Source organism: Salvelinus alpinus, chromosome 11 (genome assembly GCF_045679555.1).
Source record: "Salvelinus alpinus chromosome 11, SLU_Salpinus.1, whole genome shotgun sequence".
NCBI lineage: Eukaryota > Metazoa > Chordata > Actinopteri > Salmoniformes > Salmonidae > Salvelinus > Salvelinus alpinus.
In genome coordinates, this window is record NC_092096.1 from 52,865,461 (window position 1) to 52,884,973 (window position 19,513).

The window sequence follows — 19,513 nt, forward strand, 5'->3', positions numbered from 1 at the left end:
TTGCTTTGTTAAAATCCCCAGCTACAATAAATGCAGCCTCGGGATATATGATTTCTAGTACATAAGGTTCAAGCCTACAGAGGAAACAGCAGCTGGATTTTACAGGAGAGCTAGATTCCCAGGTGTACTATGGGCAATAGACTGTACACACATTCCTATTCCCAACCCTGGTGGTGAGAATGGAGAACTCTTCCGTAATCGTAAAGGTTACTCCTCCGTCAACGTGCAGGCTGTCTGTGATGACCAAGGTCAGCTCAACAACATCGTAACTAGATGGCCAGGATCCAGCCATGACAGCAGAATCTTTGACAATAGTTGTCTGTATGCAATTCTGGAAAGGGGGCCATATGAAGGCCACCTACTGGGTGACAATGGATATGCCTGTTGTGGGTACCTTATGACTCCCCCTTTAAACCCCCAGTCACCTGAAGAGAGAGAATACAACACCTCTCATATCCTGGCAAGAGGTTACATAAAGAGAGTTTTTGGAGTGTGGAAAAAAAGATTTCCCCTGCCTAAAGGATGGCCTCCGCACGAAGATGAACACTACACTGACAATCATTATTGCAGTGGCGGTACTGTATAACTTTGGCAAGAGACAAGAAGACGAGCTACCTGAGGAGGCTGAGGAGGACCTACCTGAGGAGAATGCAGAAGATGGCCAGGTGCAACATGCTGCCAATGCAAATGGGAATGCTGTGAGGAGAACCTTGACTGAGAACCATTTTGCAGCCTTAGGTGTGTATAATGTAACATTGGTGACATGTAAAAAGCAATATTATATTTTCATTGGCACATACAATTCCTAATCAGGCTAAATCTATTATTAAGACTTTGTTATTCTCAATACCATACAGGGTGGAACTCGAAGCACCAGAACACACGAGTGGGGACAAGACTGGAGGATACCAAATTGCTTGGGAAAGCATTGTTTTAAATAATTGCTGAAATAAATAAAAAGATCAGCATTCTTTACACAGTGGGCATTTGTTTCCCTGAAAGAGCTTCTGTTTCTGAATTTGCAGTAGCTCTTTTTGTAAATTAAGGACCTCAATCTGCAGTAGATTGTTCTCTCGCTCCAGCTCCAAAACATCAATAGGAGCTTGGTTCGTGTCAGTTCTGGGGCGTTTGCTTGGCGTGTTTGGTGTTTTTTCCGCTGATTCAAGATCCAGGCACTGCTGTTTCTCCGCAGCACAGGGTCTCAGCTCAACTAAAGGAAAGGAAAGAAAGAAAATGACCTCATTATTACTAGGCTATTTACGTGCCCATTTTGTACAACAATTGAATTGGGGCGTATGATGTGTCCAGCCTTGGTACGAATGATGATGTTATGCAACATGCTGTAACGGGGCTATTAACGCTAACATTGTAGTGAAGTAGCTTTAACGTTAGTTTTAACGTGCATTATAGTCATTGATATTTACCAGTTATTTATGCTTACTAAATATTGGTGGGTCGAGTTGTCCGTCGTCATCATAGGGGTTAAGGAGGGGGGCAAACTGCTGGGGAATCATCTCGCATATCTTCTGGGAGAGAGGATCAATTCCCCTGGATGGAGGCCCCCCTCCGGTCTGAAATAGCCCCCGCCTCTCCTCTGCCGCATCCTTTTTGGCTTTGGCTTTTAAGTTTTTCCAGCACTCCTTCAACCGATTTGGGTCCCTCTTCTTTTTAATCCGTGTCGATCCATTAAATCTGTCCTTCTTTTTGACAGTCTTGTTGTCTGTCTCTTTATCCTCCAGTACTTATCTAAATTCCTCCATCAGAGCCAACAATAGTTATTTTTTTCAAAAGCAGAGACATTTGAACCTCTTTGATGTGCCATGATCAGGTGGCTTGCGGACAAATAATAAATGCCTAAATAAGTAATAACAATAATAAATTATATTTTATGCTAGCTAGCATGGTTTATAAACTAGCTAGCTACAGTAGCTAATGTTAGCTAACGAATGAGATTTCTCTCTAGTACTGGCTAAATAACAGATTTTATTTCAAATCAGCAAACCCATGAGAACCTTTCACGTTGGAGTTGCAGTAGTTCTAACATTACATTGTTATTATTTCATCAAGGAACAGCAATTTTGTGGCCTCATTTGTCAAGTAGGCTAGCTACTTCGCTTCAACTCACGAAATGCCTCATATATTGGTGTAACATGTCACTAATCATAGTTTAAAACCGTTGATCATAGATTTAATGATCCAGATTTTAAATTAAGTGGTGCAACACATCTCTGATGAATTATAAACCTAGATTTACAAAACCTATATTAGCTCTAATCCTAGATTAATTTAAACCATGTTGGTGCAACCCACCCTTTGTCTTATTCAGCTGTATGACCCAATGGGTGAATAAACTTGGTTTGAGCTTTACTAATCGTCCGTGAGCTTTTATACGGTTCAGTTAGAACCTAACACCCCCTACACTAGCGACAAGTGCCATGGGATCCTTGGTGACCACAATGGGTCAAGACCTCGGATTAACCTCCCATCCGAAGGACAGTTAGAGCCTGGAGTAGACTAGAGCTGTCTTTCTCAACCCTGGCTCTGGGGACCCAAAGGGATGTTCATTTCCGGTTTCTGCCCTCGCACCACCAACACACTTGATTCAACTAATCAACTCATTATCAAGCCTTTCAAATAGAATCAGGTGTGTTAGATGCTGGGGCAAAAACAAAAATGTGCACCCGTTTGGGTCTCCAGGAGCAGGATTGAGAACTGCTGGACTAGAGAAAGTAGTTGTGGAAATGTGGTTACAATGTCGGTAAGTAACCCGACCTGACATGCTGAGGAATGGGATAGTGTAATCAAGAGGCGACATTGGCAGGAGTCCATTAATATGCAGGTGGAGAGGAGGTTGGCTTGGAATCTTGAGGCGAGGTGACATAGGCAACCTGGAAGCTGTCATTGTGTACCACTCTCACTCACCCTATTCCATTGAATGAGAACATGTTCTAATGTTCTACGTTTTTATTCTATTCTACCTGCAGGATGGACTTGGTTTTTTTCCCCCCCTTTTTCGTGGTATCCAATTGGTAGTTACAGTCTTGTCCCGTTGTTGCAACTCCCGTACGGACTCGGGAGAGGCGTAGGTTGAGATCCGTGCGTCCCCCCGAAACACAATCCAACCAAGCCGCACTGCTTCTTGACACAATGCCCACTTAACCCGGAAGCCAGCCGCACCAATGTGTCGGAGGAAACACAGTACGCCTGGCGACCATGTCAGCGTGCATTGCACACCGGCCCGCCACAGGAGTCACTAGTGCGCGATGGGACAAGAACATCCCTGCCGGCCAAACCCTCCCCTAACCCGGACGATGCTGGACCAATTGTGCGCCGCCCCATGGATCTCCCGGTCGCGGCCGGCTGCGACAGAGCCTGGACTCGAACCAGGATCTCTAGTGGCACAGCTAGCACTGCTAGCACAGTGCCTTAGACCACTGCACCACTTGGGAGGCCATCAACAGGGTCTGCTTTAAGTAATGTACGCATCTTGATGAGTCCTAAGAGGAATGAGCTAATGGATACTCAGTATTCTAGCTAGGTACATTCAGTCCACTGCCTATTATGAATATTCAAAGAGGATAGTGAGAAGAACCCGATGCCACTATCATTCAAATGTGACAAAAGTCAAGTCACTATACACGCTCTTGCTTATGGATGCGGCCAATTATACGTTAAATAAATCTCCCTCTTTCTCTCCTTTGGTTTTGCACGTACAGTATGTTTCCCTTTTCTATCGCTCTCCCTTTCTCACCCTCTTATCTCTGTATCTCCCTTTTTACTTATTCCCAGTTTCTCTGTCCCTCCCTCCTCTCACTCTCCTTTTTCTCTCCCTCAGTGAAGTGGCAGATCATGTCTCAGAAGAAGATATTTCTGATCTTTGTGGCAATTAGTACCGTCAGTCTACTGCTGCACCATGGGGGCCATTTCAGCTGGTGAGACACACACGCACACACACACAGAATTTGTTACAGGAAATAATTAATGCCACTTGCTCAGGTTAGCATAGGGCTAAATGTGCCAGGTAATGAAATGGGATGTCACGATCGTGTGGAAGAGATTCGGACCAAAACGCAGCATGAGGAAAATAAGCCATCTTCTTTTAATAAATGAACGAAGATGAACATGAAACAAAAACACCTACAAACTACCAAAACAATAAACGACCGTGAAGCTAATAAACGTAGTGCACAGACAAGCAACAAACGTTAAACAAGACAACTACCCACAAAAGCCTACTGCCTATGGCTACCTTAAATATGGCTCCCAATCAGAGACAAATGAATGACAGCTGTCTCTGATTGAGACCCAATCCAGGCAGCCATAGACATGACTAGACAACCTAACAATACTCTATCCCATACACATACAACACCCATAGACTAACCAAAACACACACAACATACAATGCCCACCCCAACTCACGCCCTGACCAACTAAACATAATCAAAATAACATAAAAATAGGTCAGGAACGTGACATAACCCCCCCCTCAAGGTGCGTACTCCGAACGCACCACCAAAAGTCTAGGGGAGGGTCTGGGTGGGCATCTGTCCACGGTGGTGGCTCCGGCTCTGGACGCTGTCCCCACACCACCATAGTCACTCCCCGCTTCCGTATCCCCCCCAATGACCACCCTCCAACTAAACCCACCTAACTGAAGGGGCAGCATCGGGATAAGGGGCAGCACCGGGATAAGGGGCAACACCGGGATGAGGGACGGCAGCTCCGGGCTGAGGGACGGCAGCTCCGGGCTGGCTGGCGGATCCTGGCTGGCTGGCTCTGGCTGGTCATGGCTGGCTGACGGCTCTGGCTGGTCATGGCTGGCTGACGGCTCTGGCTGGTCATGGCTGGCTGACGGCTCTGGCTGGTCATGGCTCGCTGACGGCTCTGGCTGGTCATGGCTCGCTGACGGCTCTGGCTGGTCATGGCTCGCTGACGGCTCTGGCTGGTCATGGCTCGCTGACGGCTCTGGCTGATCCGGTCTGGCGGAAGGCTCTGGCTGATCCGGTCTGGCGGAAGGCTCTGGCTGATCCGGTCTGGCGGAAGGCTCTGGCTGATCCGGTCTGGCGGAAGGCTCTGGCTGATCCGGTCTGGCGGAAGGCTCTGGCTGATCCGGTCTGGCGGAAGGCTCTGGCTGATCCGGTCTGGCGGAAGGCTCTGGCTGATCCTGTCTGGCGGACGGCTCTAGCGGCTCCTGTCTGGCGGACGGCTCTAGCGGCTCCTGTCTGGTGGACGGCTCTGTAGGCTCATGGCAGACGGGCGGCTTTGCAGGCTCATGGCAGACGGGCGGCTTTGCAGGCTCATGGCAGACGGACAGTTCAGACGGCGTAGGGCAGACGGGCAGTTCAGACGCCGCTGGGCAGACGGGCAGTTCAGGCGCCGCTGGGCAGACAGGCAGTTCAGGCGCCGCTGGGCAGACGGGCAGTTCAGGCGCCGCTGGGCAGACGGGCAGTTCAGGCGCCGCTGGGCAGACGGCAGACTCTGGCCGGCTGAGACGCACTGTAGGCCTGGTGCGTGGTACCGGAACTGGAGGTACCGGGCTAAGGACACGCACCTCAGGGCGAGTGCGGGGAGAAGGAACAGTGCGTCCAGGGCTCTGGAGACGCACAGGAGGCTTGGTGCGTGGTGCCGGAACTGGAGGCACTGGGCTGGAGACACGCACCATAGGGAGAGTGCGTGGAAGAGGAACAGGGCTCCGGAGATGCACTGGAAGCCTGGTGCGTGGTGTAGGCACTGGTGGTACTGGACTGGGGTGGGAAGGTGGCGCCGGATATACCGGACCGTGAAGGAGGACACGTGCTCTTGAGCACCGAGCCTCCCCAACCTTACCAGGTTGAATGGTCCCCGTAGCCCTGCCAGTGCGGCGAGGTGGAATAGCCCGCACTGGGCTATGCAGGCGAACCGGGGACACCACCTGTAAGGCTGGTGCCATGTACACCGGCCCGAGGAGACGTACTGGAGGCCAGATACGTTGGGCCGGCTTCATGGCATCCGGCTCGATGCCCAACCTAGCCCTCCCAGTGCGGCAAGGTGGAATAGCCCGCACTGGGCTAAGCACGCGTACTGGGGACACCGTGCGCTTTACCGCATAACACGGTGTCTGACCAGTACGACGCCCTCTTACTCCACGGTAAGCCCGGGGAGTTGGCTCAGGTATCCAACCCGGCTTCGCCACACTCCCCTTTAGCCCCCCCCAAGAAATTTTTGGGTGAGCCTCTCGGGCTTCCAGCCTCTCTTACGTGCTGCCTCCTCATACCAGCGCTCCTGGGCTGTGGCTGCCTTCTTCTCCTCCCTCAAGCGGCGATTCACACCAACCTTAGCCCAGGGTCCTTCTCCATTGAAAATTTGCTCCCAACTCCATTCCTCTTCTCTCCATTGCTTTAGTTCCTTCCCTCCTTCCTCAATCCGCTTGGTCCTGTTGTGGTGGGTAGTTCTGTCACGATCGTGTGGAAGAGATTCGGACCAAAACGCAGCATGAGGAAAATAAGCCATCTTCTTTTAATAAATGAACGAAGATGAACATGAAACAAAAACACCTACAAACTACCAAAACAATAAACGACCGTGAAGCTAATAAACGTAGTGCACAGACAAGCAACAAACGTTAAACAAGACAACTACCCACAAAAGCCTACTGCCTATGGCTACCTTAAATATGGCTCCCAATCAGAGACAAATGAATGACAGCTGTCTCTGATTGAGACCCAATCCAGGCAGCCATAGACATGACTAGACAACCTAACAATACTCTATCCCATACACATACAACACCCATAGACTAACCAAAACACACACAACATACAATGCCCACCCCAACTCACGCCCTGACCAACTAAACATAATCAAAATAACATAAAAATAGGTCAGGAACGTGACATGGGAACAGCTAACATGTAGCGTCAATGATTTTAATTGTCTGATGTGTACTTAAACCTTTTCTATTGTTCGCAAGTATGGCCCGCCTTGTTTCACAGAATACAATAATAATCATTGTCACAGTCCTTGTACCTCTAGTCTGGCATCAATCACGATCAACAGATTTAATCCATAACATACAGTATCGAATCTAGTGACCGTCAACCCACACCCAATCACGTGTATTAAAGGAAAATATATAATTATGCTAACCATTGTGTTAATCAGTCAAAACTGAATAGGAATTTTATTCACCTTAAAGTTCCTCATTACACAGAGATTGAGCTGCAAATCCCGTATTAAAAGCTCCCCCCCTCTCTATTTCTCTCATCTAGGACGATGGAAGCCTTTCACCTCGGCTGTCCGTCACTACGCACCCACCTGTCCTCCTCTCTCAAGCCCAAACACACCAATGTGGCCTTCCTCAAGACGCACAAGACGGCCAGCACCACCATGCAGAATCTGCTCTTCCGCTTCGCAGAGCGCAACAACCTGACAGTGGCGCTTCCTGTGCAGGCCTGCGGACACCAGTTCTGCTACCCGCGCACCTTCAACGCCCACCTCGTCCACCCGCACACCCTGCCACCCAACGTGGTCACTAGCCACATGCGCTTCAACCGCGCCGAGATGCAGCGCCTCATGCCTAACGATACCATCTACGTGACCATACTTCGAGAACCAGGGTCCATGTTTGAATCGTTGTTCAGTTACTATAACCAGTACTGTCAGAGTTTTAAGAGAGTTCCCAATGGGTCCCTGGAGGCATTTCTGGACGAGCCGTGGCGGTACTACCGTCCGGACGAAAAGGACTCCATGTACGCCCGTAACACGCTGACCTTTGACCTTGGTGGGGACAAGGACCGTCCGGCGGCAGACGCGACAGCATACGCCCGGGCCTTTGTGGCCGAGACAGAACGTGTCTTCTCCCTGGTGATGATCGCCGAGTACTTTGACGAGTCGCTGGTCCTCCTCCGTCACCTTCTCTCCTGGGATCTGGAAGACGTGCTCTACGTCAAGCTCAACATGCGGATGTCCGGCTCCAAGCACAGCCTCTCGCCAGGCCTCCCCTTCAAGATCCGCGCCTGGAACGCCTTGGACGCACGCCTCTATGATCACTTCAACGCCTCCCTATGGCGCCAGCTGACTGCCCTGGGCCCGGCGTGCGTGGCCAGGGAGGTGCGGTTGCTCCGCAGGGCCCAGGAGAGGCTGGTGAGGGGCTGCTTTGGAGGACGGCTTCCCCAGCTCCGCTCTGCTGCCCAGATCAAGAACAAGGAGCTGCGGCCGTGGCAGCCCAGCGCAAAGGTGGACATCGTGGGCTACGACCTACCGACCAACACCAACGCCACGTGGCCCGGAAGTCTGGCCCACGAGCTATGTCTGAAGCTTATCATGCCAGAGGTCCAGTACACCAGGGTCCTGCTTCGATCGCAGTCGCTACGCTACCGACGCAGCTACCCGCTCCGCTCCCCTCAGCCCCAGCCGCAGCAGCCCGTACGGTCGGTCCTGCCACGCCACCAACAGGTGGGGATACAGCCGATTCCCCGGGAGGCCCTTCCTCCAGGACCTGGTCCCGTCTCTAGCCCCACAGCCACCTCTCGACCTGCAGGGACCCAGAGCAGGGCCACCAGGGTGGGGCTAAAGCCCTCGGGCCCCCAGAGGCAGACGCCATAACTTAAGACTGCAGCACCAGCCTTGAATATAGACTGAATACAGACAGACTGAATGCAGACAGACTAAATACAGGCATGCAGGTAGACAGACAGACTGTCCTCCAGACTTCAGTCATTTGTCCCCAGGGACTGTATCAGGGGGTTCTGGAGGAGATAGGGAGAGGGGGGGACACCCCCAGATTGGGGCTGGAGATTGGGGTAGGACCCCATCAATATGGGCACAGGCAGAGCACTCTCATTAATTACAAACTCTGTATGGAACAATAAAGAACTGTTACTCTCACTTTATCTCTCTCACTCTCTAATGCCACCCACCCCCCCTCCCAAACCTTGAGAAGATCTTGATGATGACAGTGAGAGAGGGTCACCGCTCCGGGTCCGTGTCCTCTGAGAATCCAACCCTCCAAGCCTTCTCCAGAGAGGAAAATCATCTAGTTCTGGGACTCTCACCCAATGATTTTACCCCCACCCACTGAGTGTTAGGCCCCAGGATAGAGGTCAAATGTCAAAAGTTAGGCCAGGGGTAATTCGACTGACCCCGGCCCTATCTCCCCCCCCCCACACACACACACACACACACACACACTCGCAGCCCTACACCAACTCTCTCCCTCCTGCCCAACCTGCTTTAGAGCATCTCTCTCTGCTTCTCCGACCCCAGCTCATCTCTCTCTGCTTCTCCGACCCCAGCTCATCTCTCTCTGCTTCTCCGACCCCAGCTCATCTCTCTCTGCTTCGCCGACCCAAGCTCATCTCTCTCTGCTTCTCCGACCCCAGCTCATCTCTCTCTGCTTCTCCGACCCCAGCTCATCTCTCTCTGCTTCTCCGACCCCAGCTCATCTCTCTCTGCTTCTCCGACCCAAGCTCATCTCTCTCTGCTTCTCCGACCCCAGCTCATCTCTCTCTGCTTCTCCGACCCCAGCTCATCTCTCTCTCCCCTCCACCAGCAACTGCTGCTGACAAATGGGGTGTTTTTAGATATGGGAATTGTGTGTGTGTGTGTGTGTGTGTGTGTGTGTGTGTGTGTGTGTGTGTGTGTGTGTGTGTGTGTGTGTGTGTGTGTGTGTGTGTGTGTGTGTGTGTGTGTGTGTGTGTGTGTGTGTGTGTGTGTGTGTGAGAAAGCGTATTTCCTATGTATTTTGTTTATCTGGGGTGTTATCGCAATAAAGTTTTATGTGAAGTCTTATGTAAAGGTAGGGATCTTATAACCACCCAACACACACACACTGGACTCAACCCATTGTTGGTTATGCAAGCCTGCTAAAAGACATGATGAGTGAGAGCTACAGTGTTTGAATATTTAATTATGTAATCTTAATGAGGCTCTCTTTGGAGAGACCTTCCACTTGGGTTACACAGTGAAACACCCACACACACACACACACACACACACAGCAGTGTGGGCCATGCCAAAGTAGATTACCTATCCGAAGCAAAGCATAGGGAGGAAATAACTACGATACTAAGGGAAAGCAGTAGAAGAAGAGAGAGTCTGGGTCCTGTTCATTTGGACACACTGCGGAAAACGTTTTAAAACATTTTGCAATGGAATTTGAAAACTATGTGTTTCCTCTTCGACAACTCCATATACTATTCCCTTCCTGTTTCAGTCCTTGGTCTCCCATTTGGTGCCTAATGAACATGGCACTGGTGTGGTGGGTGTCATGTGGAGGTTGTTTTTTGCCACTCGTTTCATTATGTGGTACATTTTTTATGCAGTTGGTTGTTCATGTTTAATGTGTTAAGTATGTTTAACTCGAATGACCTAAATGGTATGGTTCTACCTGGGTGTCCTTGAGGGGGTGTGTGTGTGTGTGTGTGTGTGTGTGTGTGCGTGCGTGCGTGCGTGCGTGCGCATTTGTGTTTCTGAGTATATATTATTTATTCTCTTCATCACTGGAAAAAAACGGTCTGTTTATGTTTACCTTCAATGTATATTTCCGATTTTGGAACAGGACATTGTATTGTGGACCAAACCACTTATGGCAATACACACTGTACTGTACATGGCATGTTCTGATGAATAAAATTTACATTTTCTACATAGGCCAACCACAAAAGCCACTCAGACAGCACCAAGTGTAATCACTTTAGCATAAATTTTATTGTGTTTTAAGTGCTTCCTAATGCTCTAGATTGCATCCCAAATGACACCCTACTCCCTACATAGTGCATTATTTGTAGTGCACTATGTAGGGAATAGGGTGCCATTTGGGACTCAGTCCTAGTCTAGTGGAAAGAGCACAGGGTAGAAAGATAACTTTCAGAAGGGCCCTTGACCCCGTGAAATCCTCCATGTTCGACTGCTGTTCATTTTTAAAGAGCTCTTTGATTGTACTCTATTTTTCATCCCAAATGTCACCCTTTTGATCAGGGCCCATAAATAGGGAATAGGTTGCCATTTGGGACACAAGGTACCAAATCTAGGCTGGTTTCTCGGTTTTGAGAGACTTAACTAGCACAGAATGGTGGTTGTGTCACCTACAAGTCAATGTTAGCCAGCCTTTTTAGGAATGCTAGAATTAAGCAATAAGGCCCGAGGGGGTGTGGTATATGGCCAATATACCACGGCTAAGGGCTGTTCTAAAGCACGATGCAACACGGCGTGCCTAGACACAGCCCTTAGCCGTGGTATATTGGCCATATATCACAAACCCCCGAGGTACCTTATTGCTATTATAAACTGGTTACCAACGTAATTAGAGCAGTAAAAATAAATGTTTTGTCATACATGTGGTATACGGTCTGAAATACCACAGCTATCAGCCAATCAGCATTCAGGGCTCGAACCAACCAGTTTAGAATAGCTGTTTTACTACTGTACATCTTGTCACTTTATTTGTCAAATTCTCTTTTAGAACAATGTGGAACAAAAGTGTTCTTTTAGATTGAACCGTGTTCTGTTTTTAGAGTGTCTTTCTCAACAAATTGTGTCTTTGTTAAGAGAAAGTGTCAATGTGACACAAAATGATGTGCTTGATCTTTTTTCCGTGACTATATTTCCAATGACATTGTCTCTCTTTCCATGGCATTAATTCATTCTCATACGATATTTATTGATGTATTTGAACTGAAAGGGGTGTTTCTGTTTTTGACTGGGGGGCTCTGATCATACAGAAGTAAGGTGAAGTTTCCCTTAGACGCATATCTGGGGACAGTTTAGAATTTTCTCTGCTAATGGTTAAGGATAGGATTGAGGAGGGGGAGCTGATCCTAGATCTGTACCTAGGGGAAACTTTACCTAGATCATACAGCTAGAGACAATCAGAGCTAGATGTCCCAAAGCTTTGTACTGAGGGATGATGGGGGAAAAGCAACCCTTAAAAGTTGAATGATTCAAATCAATGTTGTTTGTTGTCATTTTTCATTTTACATGGGGTATCGGTTTTTAATTACTTTAATTGATGAGCCATTATAAATGGTTATACATTGTTTAGAAATGCTTGTACATGTTTATAAATGGTTATAAATGCTGAAATATGCATTAATAATAGGAAACACTAGTTGTAGTCTTATATGACTTATTAATGAAAGCTATTACATGCAAATACACATGTACATCATTAAGAAGACACATTTGAATATAACAAGAAGTGATTCAAATCCCCAAGAGTCTCAAGCTGCCATGAAGCAGCCTAATATGCAAATACACCCCAAATCACATCCAACTTCCATTAAAAAACAACAACAAATATCTTTCTCCGTTTCAATGGGAAAAACCGATGTAAATCAAATGTGTTTGATGTTTACTATGATTACAGCAATCAGCTGTTCCCTTGCCAATGTCTTATTATTACCGCTGTTGTTGTCATGGTTTTATCACGAGCTGAGGTGGCTGAAGTGGTGAAGCTGTGTGTGTGTGTGTGTGTGTGTGTGTGTGTGTGTGTGTGTGTGTGTGTGTGTGTGTGTGTGTGTGTGTGTGTGTGTGTGTGTGTGTGTGTGTGTGTGTGTGTGTGTGTGTGTGTGTGTGTGTGTGTGTGTGTGTGTCTGCCTGGCTGACTGCACTGCTCAGATCTGTGTCACTTCAAACGGACGACAAAGCCACTCTCTGCCAGAGCTCTAATGAGACACTAATTGAAAGGAGCCGGTGAACATCCATCTGCATCCCAAATGGCACCCTATTCCCTACTATAGGGAATAGGGTGACATTTGGAACGCAGATACAATCTCATTCAACCGCCCCCCTAATCAAGACAGTTCCATAATTATTGGCACCCTTGATAAAGATGAGCAAAAAAGAATGTATAAAATAAGTAATTCAAATACTGAGTTATTTTGTATGATCTAATAAATGTGAACATTATATTATTTTATACTAATACAATTGCTCAGAGAAAGATATTTGTATTACTTGATTGGCACCCATAATGATTCTTGTGAATAAAATCTAACAAAATAAAATCTGGATTAACATTCTACTTTTTAAAATTCATCTCAGTTTAAGGAACTGTATTGTTCCTTAAACTGTACTGTATCGCCGTTCAAGGGATCAGATGGAGGCAGAGAAAGCGGAACGGCGACGATACGAGGAATTAGAGCAACGGAGCAAGCACGAGAGGCAGCCCCCCCCAAAAAAATTGGGGGGGGAATACGGGAAGATTGGCGGAGTCAGGTTTTAGACCTGAGCCAACTCCCCGTGCTTACCGTGGGGAGAGTGTGACTGGTCAGGCACCGTGTTATGCGGTGATGCGCACTGTGTCTCCAGTGCGCATTCCCAGCCCGGTGCGCTCTGTGCCAGCTCATCGCAGTTGCCATGCTAGAGTGAGCATCCAGCCAGGACGGATTGTGCCGGCTCAGCGGTCCTGGTCTCCAGTGCGTCTCCTCGGTCCAGGATATCCTGCGCCAGCTCTACGCACGTTATCCCCAGTTCGCCAGCACCACCCAGTGCGTCCTGTGCCAACTCCCTGCACTTGCCGTGCTACAGGGGTTATTCAGCCAGGACGCGTTGTGCCAGCTCTGCGCTCCAGACCTCCGGTGCGCCTCCACGGTCCAGTGTGTCTTGCGCCGGCTCTACGCACTATGCCTCCAGTGCACCTTCATAGCCCAGTGCGTCCTGTGCCAGCTCTACACAATCACCGAGCTAAAGTGGGTATCCAGCCAGGATGTGTTGTGGCAGCTCCACTCACTAGGCTGCCAGGACGTCTCCTCAGTCCGGTGAGACCTGTTCCGGCTCCATGTACGAAGCCTCCTGTGATGATCCATGGCCCGAAGCCTCCAGTGATGATCCATGGCCCGAAGCCTCCAGTGATGATCCATGGCACGAAGCCTCCAGTGATGATCCATGGCACGAAGCCTCCAGTGATGACCCATGGCCCGGAGCCTGCAGTGATGATCCATGGCACTAAGCCTCCAGGGATAATCCATGGCCCGAAGCCTCCAGGGATAATCCATGGCCCGAAGCCTCCAGTGATGATCCATGGCCCGAAGCCTCCAGTGATGATCCATGGCACGAAGCCTGCAGTGACGATCCAGGGAAAAGAGCCTCCAGCGACGGTCCCCAGTCCGGAGCCTCCAGCGACGGTCCCCAGTCCGGAGCCTTCAGCGAGGGTTCCAAGTCCAGAGCCTTCAGCGAGGGTTCCAAGTCCAGAGCCTTCAGCGAGGGTTTCCAGTCCAGAGCCTCCAGTGACGGTCTGCAGCCCGGAGCCTCCAACGACGGTCGGCAGTCCGGAGCCTTCAGCGAGGGTTCCCAGTCCGAAGCCTTCAGCGAAGGTTCCCAGTCCGGAGCCTTCAGCGAGGGTTCCCAGTCCGGAGCCTTCAGCGAGGGTTCCCAGTCCAGAGCCTCTGGCGACGATCTACGGTCCGGAGGTCACGGCAACGATCCCTGCACCAGAGGCGTCACATTAGTGGGGGGAGCCTCAAGCGGAGTGGGGTCGGCGTCCCGCACCGGAGCCTCCACCGAGAGTAGATGCCCACCCAGACCCTCCCCTATAGGTTCAGGTTTGCGGCCGGAGTCCGCACCTTTGGGGTGGGGGGGGGGGGGGGTACTGTCACGCCCTGACCTTAGAGATCCTTATTATTCTCTATGTTTGGTTAGGTCAGGGTGTGACTCGGGTGGGAAAATCTGTTTTCTATTTCTTTGTGTTTTTGGCTGAGTATGGTTCCCAATCAGAGGCAGCTGTCTATCGTTGTCTCTGATTGGGGATCATATATAAGTTGTCATTTTCCTTTTGGGTTTTGTGGGATCTTGTTTTCTGTATAGTTTATTTGCCTTACAGAACTGTGCGCTTTCGTTTTTGTCGTTGTTATTTTTCTTTTGGTGTCATCAATAAAAATAACGATGTACGCCTACCACGCTGCACCTTGGTCCGGTCATTCCACAAACGAGAGCCGTAACAATTGTGGCCTTCCATGGCTTCTTGTTTCACTGGGGTATAAAAATTAGGTAACACACATTTACAATCCCTTTGTCACACATCACTATGGGAAAAGTCAAAGAGCTCACGAACAAAAAAAGACAAACGCTTGTTGACATTTGTAAAACAGGCAATGGGTACAAAAAAATTGAAAAAATATCTGAAATATACCATTTACCACTATTAGGGCAACAACTAAGAAGTTTAAAACCACTGGAACAGTGGTGTACTTGCCTGGTATTGGTCAGAAGTGTATCTGGTTGGTTCGGGAAGCAAAGAAAAATCCAAGGTCTAAAGTTGGAGAATTACAGAACTTGGTTGCATCTTAGGGTCACCAGGGCTCTAAATCTACAATTAGATGCCACCTCCATGCCAATAGGCTCTTTGGAAGGGTTGCCAGAAAAAAAAGCCTTTATTAAGAGTAAATGTAAATGGAGGGCGAGGGAGAAATTTGTATGCGTCTCTGTGTGTGGAGTAAGTTTGCTAATAGGCATTGGCACTTGAATTGAAACCGGTGCTACTGTATAGTCAGAGGACACGAAAGTAGAGCTATTTGCCAACACACACCAGTGGTGGGTTTGGCTTCAAAAGAAGGATGCATATGGGTAGTTGCCATATGCCCAAAATAAAACGGAAAAATTATTTTGTCTAACATTAAAGTAAAAAAACATATAGTTACAATAAACTATGTCTAAACAACTCTAACTGTTATATGGCTAGCTTCAACTTTGAATTTATATCAAATTTAATTAATCATTTCATGCAATAGTGCCTTGAATTTGTCCTCTGGTGTGACATTACACTTAATGTAAATACACTGTCAACTGCGTTTATTTTCAGCCAACTTAACATATGTAAATATTTGTATGAACATAACAAGATTCAACAACTGAGACATAAACTGAACAAGTTCCACAGACATGTGACTAACAGAAACTGAATAATGTGTCCCTGAACAAAGGGAGGGTCAAAATCAAAAGGAACAGTCAGTATCTGGTGTGGCCACCAGCTGCATTAAGTACTGCAGTGCATCTCCTCCTCATGGACTGCACCAGATTTGCCAGTTCTTGCTGTGAGATGTTACCCCACTCTTCCACCAAGGCACCTGCAAGTTCCTGGACATTTCTGGGGGGAATGGCCCTAGCCCTCACCTTCTAATCCAACAGGTCCCAGACGTGCTCAATGGGATTGAGATCCGGGCTCTTCGCTAGCCATGGCAGAACATTGACATTCCTGTCTTGCAGGAAATCTCTCACAGAATGAGCACTATGGCTGGTGGCATTGTCATGCTGGAAGGTCATGTCAGGATGAGCCTGCAGGAAGGGTACCACATGAGGGAGGAGGATGTCTTCCCTGTCACGCACAGCGTTAAGATTGCCTGTAATGACAACAAGCTCAGTCCGATAATGCTGTGACACACTTCCCCAGACCATGACGGACCCTCCACCTCCAAATCGGTCCCGCTCCAAAGTACAGGCCTCGGTGTAACACTCATTCCTTTTACGATAAACGCGAATCCGACCATCACCCCTGGTGAGACAAAACCACGACTCGTCAGTGAAGAGCACTTTTTGCCAGTCCTGTCTGGTCCAGCGACGGTGGGTTTGTGCCCATAGGCGACGTTGTTGCCTGTAATGTCTGGTGAGGACCTGCCTTACAACAGGCCTACAAGTCCCCAGTCCAGCCTCTCTCAGCCTATTGCGGACAGTCTGAGCACTGATGGAGGGATTGTGCATTCCTGGTGTAACTCGGGCAGTTGTTGTTACCATCCTGTACCTGTCCCGCAGGTGTGATGTTCGGATGTACCGATCCTGTGCAGGTGTTGTTACACGTGATCTGCCACTGTGAGGATGATCAGTTTTCCGTCCTGTCTCCCTGTAGCGCTGTCTTAGGCGGACATTACAATTTATTGCCCTGACCACATCTACAGTCCTCATGCCTCCTTCCAGCATGCCTAAGGCACGTTCACGCAGATGAGCTGGGACCCTGGGCATCTTTCTTTTGGTGTTTTTCAGAGTCAGTAGAAAGGCCTCTTTAGTGTCCTAAGTTTTCATAACTGTGAACTTAATTGCCTACCATCTGTAAGCTGTTTGTCAGGTTTTGGCCAAGACTGTTCGGGTTTTGGTCACTAGATGTCCCCATTGCACCTTTTTTGTACCTTTTGTTTTTCTTGCTCTAATTATTGTTTGCACCTGTAGGTCATTCCCTTGTTAGTATTTAAACCCTGTGTGTTCCTCAGTTCCTTGCTCAGTGTTTGTAAGTTAGCACCCAGCCTCAGCCCAAGCCTTGTTCTTTACAGATATTTCTTTTATTGGATTTTCCAGAGGTTCTCTGGTTTAGTTCTTGTGTATATTTTGAGTAGTCTTTTGAGGTTTGTTTTTTCCCTGCTGTTTTTTCCCACTTTGTGGAGTTTCTTTTGTATTTTGGAGGATTTCCATTTTGTGCCTCTTGGCTTTATTTTTGGACTTTGTGGATTTAGTTTCTTTGCCTGAAGATTTTGTTCTTTAATTAAACCACCATCTCTAGTACTGCTGTGTCTGCCTCATCTTCTGGGTTCTGACGATTATTAGTGACTGTTTCTCGCACCGGGTCCTGACACTGTTAGTGTCTTAACGACCGTTCCACAGGTGCATGTTCATTAATTGTTTATGGTTCATTGAACAAGCATGGGAAACAGTGTTTAAACCCTTTACAATGAAGATCTGTGAAGTTATTTGGATTTTTACGAATTATCTTTGAAAGACAGGGTCCTGAAAAAGGGAAGTTTCTTTTTTTGCTGAGTTTATAAAGGTTTAATGATTCCCAAAAGGACAATAAATATATTTTGACTCATTATTTAGTTACTTCTGTCTTTTAAATCAGTAATCATATTCTTTCATTTAAAATGAAAAACACATTATTTCTTTGCATAATGATGATAATCAAGTGTCTCATTTTGGCTAAGATTCACAGTAATTTCACTAAATCTAGATAAAAAGCACTGATCTTACTTGTGTATTATTATAATGTTACCTGCCTCATGCATAAGATTTTTATTTTTATTTTGTCTAAGACAACACCCTTTTTTCCTTTCATTTATTGGCTTCACCCCATTGGACATTATGTTCCACCAATGGACAATACACCGTTTCAGACCAAATAAAAAATGCTTCTAAACATCCATTCTAAACATCAGTAATGGATCCTTGAAAGATTCCTCTACTGTTATTTGTCACCACTACCTCGGGACTGGATCTTTTGTGTGCCTGCTGCCTTCCTTGGATGTGGTAGCCGTTTCTCAGTCTCCCTCTCCGGAATCGAACCCCGATTCCCCGTTATCCGTGGTCACCACGGTAGGCACAGAAACTACCATTGAGAGTTGATAGGCCAGACGTTCGAATGAGACGCCAGTGCCACGAAGGGTCACCAACAGCGTCCAGGGCCCCCGACAGAACCCGTATGGACTTTGGGTCTAATAAATGCACATGTCCCCGAAGGTCAGCACTTGTTGGCATATCTTAGCACAAGAATTGCCACAGCTATCCAAGTAACAATGGAGCAATAAATGGAACCATAACTGATTTAATGAACCATTCATAGATTCCCTGAACCGACCGTGTGTACTAAGACTTAGAGCAGGGGGGGGCAGTCTTTAAAAGAGGCATGGCTGATGGGACCCCTACAGGGTGGATCACAAATGCCAATTAGTCAGGAGGAGTGAAACTGGTAGGGCAGAGAGGGAACAATGGGATTGATGGTCTAATGCAGGGAGTGACAACCAGGAATGGGAGCACTACAGCCAGCCCCAATATCTGCCTGCACCCTCACTAGGGCCAGGTAAAAGAACTAGACCCTCCCCAGAGGGCAGAGACAGAGCCAGAGGTCGCCGGAGCAATGATCACCTGCCGCAGATGAGAAACCAGGCGTGAGAGAATAAATACATAAATATTGCACTCAGAATCGCATGTTTCGAACAGACCACCATAGTCCCTCTGCCCAAGAAAGCGAAGGTAACCTGCCTAAATGATTACTGCCCCGAAGCACTCACATCGGTAGCCATGAAGTGCATCAACACCATCATGCCAGAAACCCTAGACCCAGTCCAATTCGCATAATGCCCCAACAGATCCACAGATGATGCAATCTCAATCGCACTCCACACTGCCCTTTCACACCTGGACGAAAGGAACACCTATGTGAGAATGCTGTTCATTGACTATAGCTCAGCATTCAACACCATAGTGTCCACAAAGCTCATCACTAAGCTAAGGACCCTGGGACTAAACACCTCCCTTTGCAACTGAATCCTGGACTTCCTGATGGGCCGCCCCCAGGTGGTAAGGGTAGGCAATAACACATCTGCCACGCTGATCCTCAACACTGGGGCCCCTCAGGGGTGCGTGCTTAGTCCCCTCCTGTACTCCCTGTTCACCCACGACTGTGTGGCCAAGCAAGACTCCAACACCATCATTACGTTTGCTGACGAAACAATAGTGGTAGGCCTGATCACCGACAACGATGAGACAGCCTATAGGGAGTAGGTCAGAGACTTGGCAGTGTGGTGCCAGGACAACAACCTCTCCCTCAATGTGAGCA

At 48.2% G+C, this 19,513-nt stretch overlaps 1 protein-coding gene across 1 annotated transcript in view; it reads left to right on the forward strand.

Annotated features, from left to right (window-relative positions):
- Positions 1–11,926, forward strand: part of LOC139534378 (galactose-3-O-sulfotransferase 3-like) — a 39,089-nt gene extending 27,163 nt beyond the window's left edge. Inside the window, exons 2-3 of the mRNA XM_071333485.1 lie at positions 3,836–3,932; positions 7,251–11,926. Coding sequence (XP_071189586.1) covers positions 3,850–3,932; positions 7,251–8,586 — 1,419 coding nt within the window. The 5' untranslated portion in view covers positions 3,836–3,849 and the 3' untranslated portion in view covers positions 8,587–11,926. The remainder of the gene's footprint in view (positions 1–3,835; positions 3,933–7,250) is intronic.
- Positions 11,927–19,513: the final 7,587 nt, after the last annotated feature.